General features: G+C 38.9%; 1 protein-coding gene across 4 annotated transcripts in view; it reads right to left on the bottom strand.

The window, feature by feature from the left end:
• Positions 1-10,000, bottom strand: part of LOC106881169 (uncharacterized) — a 218,450-nt gene that overhangs the window by 10,898 nt on the left and 197,552 nt on the right. For all 4 annotated transcript variants that reach the window (XM_089342147.1, XM_089342148.1, XM_089342149.1 and 1 more), the window contains one exon: positions 7,694-9,163. In XM_089342147.1, coding sequence (XP_089198273.1) covers positions 7,694-9,163 — 1,470 coding nt within the window. The remainder of the gene's footprint in view (positions 1-7,693; positions 9,164-10,000) is intronic.

Below are 10,000 nucleotides of genomic sequence, written 5' to 3'. Positions count from 1 at the left end.
ACACTACTACTACTACTACTACTACTACTACTACTACTACTACTACTACTACTACTACTACTGTAAAGTTTAATCGAAGATAAAGCTTCTCTAATATAACTTCAGTTTTCCGCTTTTCTGTAGGTCAGGCTGTTAAAGTGATACAGCGCCTTAAAACGTTACAAAAATGTATCTTGGGAAATCACAAAATATTTAGAAGTGGATGTACGATTGGGTTGGAAGTTGGTGAAAGGATTTTTAAGAAACGGGACGATATAGGGGTATATTGCGGGACGACGGAATAGAAGAAATGAACGAGAGAAAGAAATTGGAGAAAAAGAAATAGAGAGAAAAATGACGATTGGGTGAAAAAAAGAGAAAAAGTGAAGAGAAAGAAATTCGGATTGCTTTCACAGTGGTTGGGCAAGTTTGTGAGCGAAAGTATGGAAGGGCGGTTTGTTTGAGAGTGAAGTAGAGAAGGAGAACGAAACGATATGAAGAATCACAGAGATGTATAAGATGATTGTGGTGTATTATTTTGGTGTAATTGTGTACAAAATATATTTAAGATTTATAGAAATGTATACGGGTGTTGCAAGTAGCTTTTGAAGCGTATGTAATATAATTGAGCAATCAGTTAACGATGTGTCCTTTAGAATTCCTCAGAGAATAATCAAAAATATATATGAGTTTGGAATTTCTTTTCAGGATATCCAAAAGTGGAACGAAAAATGTTTAGTGCTGCAAAAATTGTAGAATTTTGAAAATTGGTCATATCTTTTCACTTAGTTCACTCAGTTCCAAAACTTCCATTTGATATCGTAATTAAGTCGTTAATTTTTCAAATCCCAAATCTAGCATGACAAAGTAGTGTTTGCAAGTCCAGCTGAATTTCTGAAGGACAAGTTTACGACGACTCAAGCGAGTCAGCTCTTAAACTGTTATAATCTTTTTAATTATTGAAACACTTAACTATGGAACTTGCTATAAATCTATCGCTTGACATAGATGGTTGAGAGGTACACGATACAAGTTTAGCTGAGCTTACAACTGTCAGATGCTAATAGAGAACTTTTGTCTTCAATACAGAATGAGAGAGAGAGAGAGAGAGAGAGAGAGAGAGAGAGAGAGAGAGAGAGAGATAGGACCGCGGTTTCGATTCCCAGACCGGGCGTTTTGAGTGTTTATTGAGCGAAAACACCTAAAGCTCCACGAGGCTCCGGTAGGGGATGGTGGCGAACCCTGTTGTACTCTTCCACCGCAACTTTCTCTCACTCTTACTTCCTGTTTCTGTTGTGCCTGTAATTCAAAGGGTCAGCCTTGTCACACTGTGTCACGCTGAATATCCCCGAGAACTACGTTAAGGTTACGCGTGCCTGTGGAGTGCTCAGCCACTTGCACGTTAATTTCACGAGCAGGCTGTTCCGTTGATCGGATCAACTGGAACCCTCGACGTCGTAAGCGACGGAGTGCCAACAACAATATATATACATACATACATACATATGTACGTACGTACATACGTACATACATACATACATACATACATACATACATACGTACGTACATACATACGAGTGGGGTGAGGAAAAATTCCTGGCTTTAATGGTGGCACGAAAGGCCTGGCTGGAGGCCTAACCATCCGAGTTCTTTTACAGAGCTTAGAAAAACTGAAAGAACGCCGAAATAAGTGTGTGACTCTGGAAAGGGATTATGTTGTCTAAAATCATGATTAACTGATCCTCCTGTATTTTCTTTTACTCAAAGCCTGGATCATTTCAGCACTCCATCGCACACACACACGCACACACATACATCGTTTGGTAATAACGAAAGGCAGACATATCTAATACAAAAACGGAGTGCAATAGTTTATTTAGACTCGTCTAGTGACCTATATCTATGGATCAGCCCAAATAAACTACACAAACACACACACACACACACACTAATATAAACCGCATATAAAACGATGTCTCTCTATCTGTTTGTTTGGATATCTGTCTGGCTGTCTGTATCTCTGTTTAGTTGCCTGGTTTCATCCCCGTGTCTCTTTACTCCCCAAGTTCGACAATAAAACTAACCGAAGATAACCACCACCACCACCACCACCGCCGCCGCCGCCGCCACCACCACCACCACCACCGTTACTACAATTAACACAGTAATACTAACTTCAACCAGCACAGCAGAGCAATCTCCCTTGCATCACACTCTACCATAATCTTTTAAACAGAAAATTGCACATTATAAAATTTACTTCAAGATACGCTTGTGTCTGAATCTAAAATAAAAAAAAAAACAAAAAAAAACGGAGGGATGTCCATGAATGGAATGACTTTGATTTTAGGTCCGCTGGATCAGGGAGCTGACTTGCTGTTAAACTACAGCCACCACCACCACCACCACCACCACCACCACCATCAATACCAACAACAACAACAACAACCATGGCCATCACTACTGTCATCACTACCGTCACCATCAGCAAGGAAGAGGTGGAGTAATTAATTGAATCAATGTAGAAAAGATAAATTAGAAAATTAAATGTGTGGGGTGGTGGTGGTAGGGAGAGGTGGATGATGGTGAAAGCAACAATGGCTGGGTTTTATGTCTACACCAGACAGATTGTCATTACCATGTTAATGGAGGTGGTTTTGGATAAACGGGGGATATTTAACGGGAGCGATCTGCATGAGGACAATTGTGTTCTAAATTTATTGAATTTACGGTGTCAGGTTTGTGTTGGAAAGAAGAGAAGACGTAGGAATTGGGAGGGGGAGGAGGAGGTTAGAAGTAAAAAAAAAAAAAACAAGGAGCGAAGAAACGAAAAGAAAAGGGAACAAAAATGGAAGGGAAACGATAAGGGAATAAGGAAAAGAAGAAAGAAGAAGAAGAAGGAAAAATAAACGTAAAGGATATCTCAAGTTAAGAAACAGATTTGAAAAAGGATTTTGAATTTGGCAGTGTCAGACGACAGACGACAGACGACAGACTACAGACGACAGAATGAGAGTTAGAGAGAGAGAAAAGATGGCACATATATATATAGGACAGTCCTTCTCTTTGACGCACAAAGGAGAGGGAGAGTGAGAGAGAGAGAGAGAGAGAGAGAGAGAGAGAGAGAGTGTGTGTGTGTGTGGTGGGGGTTTAGGTGTTGTATTTATTACATAATAAACCTCGTGTCTGTTTGACTGAGTCATTCACTGACGGCGATTATCAAAATGTTGACACGAAAACGATAATGGAGCGCTGTCTGAATGTTGAGGAAAACTTAAGACTAGAACAAGAACAACCACATCAGTAACAACAGCAACGACAACAACAACAATAATAATAATAATAATAATAATAATAATAATAATAATAATAATAATAATAACAATAATAATAATTGCTTGCGTGTTTGGTGACTGGGAAAATAAATAGTTGCATTTCTAGGGACCTAGTCATCTGAAAGTCGCCAGGGTAGACTTTGAGAAAGTTGATGTGTGAAAATAGCCGGCTTTAAACATACATACATAAATACATACACACACACACACACACACAGAGGAAGAGAAAGAGTGAGATAGAGGTAACCCTGTTCGACTTCCAAAAGATGAAAGCCAAACTTGAGTTCGGAACGTAAAGAGTCTGAAGAAATGCCACAAAGTATTTTGTCCCACGCGCTAACGCTAACGATTCTACCAGGTCGCTCACATATTAACACGAGGTCAGCAATTTTAGGTGGAAGGGGTTAGCCAATTATACTGAACCCGGTACTTAAGTGGTACTTTATGTTATAGATTCCGAAAGGATAAAAGGCAAAGTTGAACTCAGAACGTAAAGAGCCAGAATAAATATTGCTAATAATAATAATTTATAAGGCGGCGAGTTGGTAGAATCGTTAGCCTCCAATTCGGTTCAGGTATGTGATGTTGATAAGCCACAAACATGGCGAAACATCGATGACCATCGCGCCTGAATGGGATTTGGATTGAGTTATCCCACTTATGACTTTCAGGTGTTTTAACATTCGGCATCAAATTGCAGCCTACCGGCGTGTTCAAATTCCACCGAGGTCGTCTTTGCCTTTCATCCTTTCGAGGGTCGATCAATTAAGTACCAGCTGAGCACTGGCTTTGAGATGTAATCGACTTACTCCTCCCCTAAAATTACTGGCCTGGTGCCAAAATCTGAAATCAATAATTATAATTTCTATCATTCTTAAAATAAGAATTTCTCCACAATTCTACACCCCCTACCCAAAGGGAACGCGATTCATACCTCAGAAACCCGGAAGTGTACCCGGTGGTTCTGAAGAATATCGCACGAAACCCCTGGTAACTAATTAAACGTCAAGTCTATATACACCATGTTAAAATAAATTTGTCACAATAAAGAAAATAGACACCATCTTGTTTGTTTTTCTTTTTCCAAGTAAAAAGAAAAAGAAATAAAGGTGATCTTCAGATTTCATTTCCCCTTAATTTATTTAAAGGTTCACAGCCTCTAATTTGTAAAAAAGAAGGGATCTTATGTCTTCCTGACTCATTGTATAGGCTGAGCTCACAACATGACTGTCAGACGATAATAGAGAACTTTTGTGTTTAATACAGAGATATAATGGCGGCCGTTTGGCTGTTAGCCTCTGGCCCTCATGACGTGAACGAATTAAACTACGGGTAGGATCGGGTAGAGGAGGAGGTGTAGATTGTTGTTTAAGATAACGATGGGACGATGATGGTGGTGGTCGAGGTGGAGATGATGGTAGTGAAAGAGTGTGAGACAGATATAGGGATGGATAAAAAGACAAGTCATTTAGATAAACACACGCACACACACACACACACACGCATGCACAGAGAATGATATCACAGTACCGCAAGGAAGAGAGATATGACTTGACAAATGGACAGAGAGGCACATTGATAGAAACATAAATAGGGAGACAAACAGACAGACAGTGAGATAGAATGGCATATATGAAAATATAAACTGACGGATATAAAGTAAAAATGGGTTGGTATATATATATATATATATATATATATATATATATATATATATATATATATATATAATTAACAGAATGAGATAAAAGAATCCAAGGCTGTGAATAGTTTTCAGAACATTTATAAAGAGAAAGTCTTACAGCTGTTTCCAGGGTATTTTATATATCTCTTCATCAGAGACGGTGCGAGATAATGTTTAAGTAATAATTATTGTAGAGAAGATATGAAATACAGAGGAAAGTGAAGGAATGAAAATTGAATTGAGATACGTAAGGATATTGTATTTGCAGTTCCATTATTTAAGCAGAATGGTGTATATATATAAGTTTCCTGTATCTTGTGTGTGAGAAAAAGGGGGCAGTCAGAATTTGGGATAATCCATTATTAGCGCTTTCGTTCGTTTATTGAACTCATCAAGACAAAATTAAAATCATTTTGACTTTAATTTTGTCTCGACGAGTTCGAAAAACCAACGAAAGAGCTAATGAAGAATTATCCAAAATTCCGACTGCCTCCCTTTTCTCAATACACAGGGTGTCCACAAAGTCTGTGTGCACGGGGATTAACACATACTTTAAGAAATTAATATTTCTTATATTGTTTATGTTATGATTAATTGTTTATGTTATGATTTTATTTACTCCATGTACCCAGACCTTGTGGACACCGTGTACAATATCTGAACACCACTCCAAACACTCTATATGTGTGTGTGTATGTGTGTGTACGTGTGTGTGTGTATTGTATGCATGTGTTTATATATAAATGTGTATGTATGAATGTATTTATACGTATAGATGTGTATGTATGAATGTATATATGCACGCATGTATGCATGTACGTATGAACGTATGTATATGGTGTGTGTCTATTGTATGATTGTGTTTATATATAAATGTATATGTATGAATGTATTTATACATAAAGATGTGTATGTATGAATGTATATATGCACGTATGTCTGCATGCATGTATGTATGAACGTATGTATGTGTGTGTATGTATATGGGATGCATGTATGTATGTATGTTATGTAGGTGGATATATGAGGATAGACTCATGACACAGCAGATAACCCACACATTACGGCTATCTACTCATCAAATCCAGACAAACACCAAAACACACATCCGAATATCGTAAACACAGCAAACTTACTAAGGATTAGAAGGCGAGCAAAGTTAGCAGACGAGAAGAAGCGATGAGAAAATCTATTTCAACTGACATGAGAACGGTAAAAGAGGACGACGTCTCGCCATTTCTTCTACACGAAACAAACTTTGCATTGTCAGAGCTGAGGCACCTGTTTCCTTTTTAGAACGACATCACGAAAGCCGTTCATTGGGTCCGAGTGGCGGAGGCAAGACTTGGTAACAAAACGATAATTAGGTGTTGACAGACCACAACGGAAGCGTGATCTTTGAATCCAGGCTGCTGTGTGAGGTTTTCCGGCAGCATTTGTCTCAAATGTCTCGTGGGTAGTGGTGGACCGAAGACAGTCGTAAACATTCCTTCTTTCCTTTCGGAGGAGGAGGTAAATCGATTACATTGATCCCCAGTTCCCAACTGGTACCCTTTTTTTTTATCGACCCCAAAAAGATAAAAGCAATGTCGACCTTGGCGGAATTTGCACGTAATGACGGCCCCAGTTCCCAACTGGTACCCTTTTTTTTATCGACCCCAAAAAGATAAAAGCAATGTTGACCTTGGTGGAATTTGCATTTAATGACGGACGAAATGCTGCTAAGCTTTTTCTCCTGTGTGCTAACGATTCTGCAATCTTGCAACCTTAGAAATTGTTAATATTGATTTCAAATTTTGGCATAAGGCCAGCAGGTTTGTTGGGGTCCCGAAAGGATGAAAGGCAAAGTCGACTTCGGCGGAGTTTGAATTCAGGACGTAAAGGCGGACGAGATGCCGCTAAGCATTAGAAACTAGTTAATATTAGGCGCAGGAGTGGCTGCGTGGTAAGTAGCTTGCTTACCAACCACATGGTTCCGGGTTCAGTCCCACTGCGTGGCACCTTGGGCAAGTGTCTTCTACTATAGCCTCGGGCCGACCAAAGCCTTGTGAGTGGATTTGGTAGACGGAAACTGAAAGAAGCCCGTCGTATATATGTATAGATATATATATGTGTGTTTGTGTTAGTCCCCCCAACATCGCTTGACAACCGATGCTGGTGTGTTTATGTCCCCCGTAACTTAGCGGTTCGGCAAAAGACCGATAGAATAAGTACTAGGCTTACAAAGAATAAGTCCTGGGGTCGATTTACCGCAGTCAAATGACTGAAACAAGTAAATGAGTAAAGAGTATTAATAGCAACGTCACGTTTACAAAGATGAGTTCTTTGAAATGATTTCTACCAAATTTCATGAAATGACATGAATTGCCCCTCGATGGTAGTCTTTAACTATATTAGAGTCACTTGGGTATCAACAGGGGTTCTTTTTTAAGTCAAACCATTAAGACACTGAAAACAAAGGACACAGGCGAACAGTAAAGTAAATAGATAAAAACCTGGTACTCTCATTAGAGGCAGTGTTTAATTGAAATAGCCATCTATGTATCATACTTAATGTATATACACTGTCGATAGGCCAGTTACTACAGTATTTGTCCCGAGACAACATCTCTTACAGACTGGCTTTGTTAAAAACACAAAAATATCAGAGGGAGACGGAAATAAATAAAAGATTGAAAATTAAACTGAAAGTTACCTGTTGACGATAGATTTAGCTGTCTGAGAGTGGAGTTCTGTTCCAGGGCGTTACCAACCATTGTAGCTCCCTCGTTTCCAATATTGTTAAGTCGTACATCCAAAACAGTTAAACTGTTATTTTTTTGCAAAGGTATGGACAACAAACCAATGTCCGAACCTGTCAACTGTGTCTTGCCGAGGCACAGTTCAAGAATACAGTTGTATCTGTGAAGAACTTCTGCCAGAACCATGGCACGTTTACCTTGTAGGTTGTGTCCAAGAATACTGACCGTCATCATTGGAACTAAATTAGTTTTTCCATTGCCGTTAATGTCCGTTGTGTTATTTTGTTGATCCTTCGATAGAAAACTAGACGATATCTGTGACGAACAAGAGTTGGAGTTGTGCAACCCCCATTTACCATTGACGTCTTTGATACGTTCAAGTTCGACGACAGGCTTCAGTTGACGGATCGAATCGTCATAGAAACCTACGTCAAACTTCATCGTTGTTTCATCAGCGAGGACATTATCTTCTTGATCTGAACTCGGAATATCGGAAATCATAAACGATATCCGAGTCATAGCGTCTAGAATATCGGAAATATCTCTATAACCGTCCGTATTGCGAAGGACGTTACAGAAAGACTCATACTGTTGGCTGTCTCCTCGAGATACGTTGTTCACTAAGCTCTCACAGACCAATCTCTGGTCTGGATGACCGTTGAATGCTTGTAGGTCGCCTGTGGTTATCACATGTTCCTTGTACATTTTTTCGATAAGGTCCGCCGGTCTCAACCGCTGACATAATAAATCAGTAAGGCAATGTAATATAATGCCATGCCGGGTGATCTTTTCACGGGCATTTTGCAGTTGGCCTGTGGCAGGCAAGTCCATTTTGATACGCATCGGATTGCCGTTTGCCGAATATTTGATACGTTTTTCTCTGCGAATGGATTTGGTCGTTAAATCTGGAGTCATTTGACCCACAGCTTCGGGGTTTTTGGGGGAAGAAACGGTTCCGTTGTACGGAGAGTTGTTCAAAAAGCGCCCGTTTTCAATGTTAATAGGAAATTTGATAATTGCTTCCTCCTTGGAATTCGTGCTCGGGGACATGAGAAACGAATTCCGCGACGAAGACGGCGTTATCGAGTTTCTATGATTCGTAATCGAAGTCGAACGCATCAAGAACAGTCTGGGAGGCTTTGGTGGGGGCTTCAATGACTGCGACCGTCGCAGAGCGTTGTTATCGAGAACGTCGGGGAGGTCTTCGAGATGGTCGTCTTCTTCGTTGGATACGCCATTAGAGAGACGTATAGTTTCTTTGAGAATACATTCACGTCTTCCGCGTCCATCGGAGTGGCTCACGAGAAGACTGCCGCCGTATTCCCCCCTATCTCCGCCTTTCTTATCATTTGCGTTCCTTCTAGAGGACAACCTTCTCCAGAACTTCCAGGTAGGTGCATGAGTTGTTGGTGGAGAACCACGGTCTGCAAGAGAGAGAGAGAACCGGAATTAGTTACATATTTACATACACACAGTCAAAAATATACATTCGTTCATGCGCATAGTCATAAATGCACTAACATATATATATATATATATATATATATATATATATATATATATATATATATATATATAAATTCAATAATAGGACGAATTCTTTTACAAGAATTTATCAAGTAGCTAGCGTGAAAAAAACCTCATAAGGGAAAAATTCATCATTTATTCCCGAAATATATATTTATATTTATATAAGGGCATTACTATATAATAACGCCTCACGCCATGAGGGACTCTAAGGTCAGACTACTATAAAAAAACACATTTTTACCGAATGCGAGGAAATGTAACTCTCAAAGCCAACCCCTTAAAAAAACGAACTAAATTATTGATCATGATTTCGTAGTTATTGTCGTATTATACAACTTCTACTCGGCTTTGAGAGTTGCATTTCCTCGCATTCGGTAAAAATGTGTTTTTTTTATAGTAGTCTGACCTTAGAGTCCCTCATGGCGTGAGGCGTTATTATATAGTAATGCCCTTATATAAATATAAATATATATATATATATATATATATATATATATATATATTATATAATATAGGATAAAATCTTTATAAGAATTTATCAAGTAGTCAGCGTGAAAAAAACCCATAAGGAAAAAAACTCATTGTTTTTTCCCCCCTAAATATATAATTTATATAAGGGCATTAACTATATAGTAATGCCTCACGCTTAGAGGGACTAAATAAGTAAAAAAAAAAACTACCAAAAAATAAGCAACATATTTACCGAAAGCGAGGAAATGCAGCTTTCAAAA

This window comes from Octopus bimaculoides, chromosome 25 (genome assembly GCF_046866305.1).
Source record: "Octopus bimaculoides isolate indiv1 chromosome 25, ASM4686630v1, whole genome shotgun sequence".
NCBI classification, from domain to species: domain Eukaryota; kingdom Metazoa; phylum Mollusca; class Cephalopoda; order Octopoda; family Octopodidae; genus Octopus; species Octopus bimaculoides.
The sequence above is the reverse complement of the archived record's forward strand: the minus strand, read 5'-3'. Positions and strand labels throughout refer to the sequence as shown.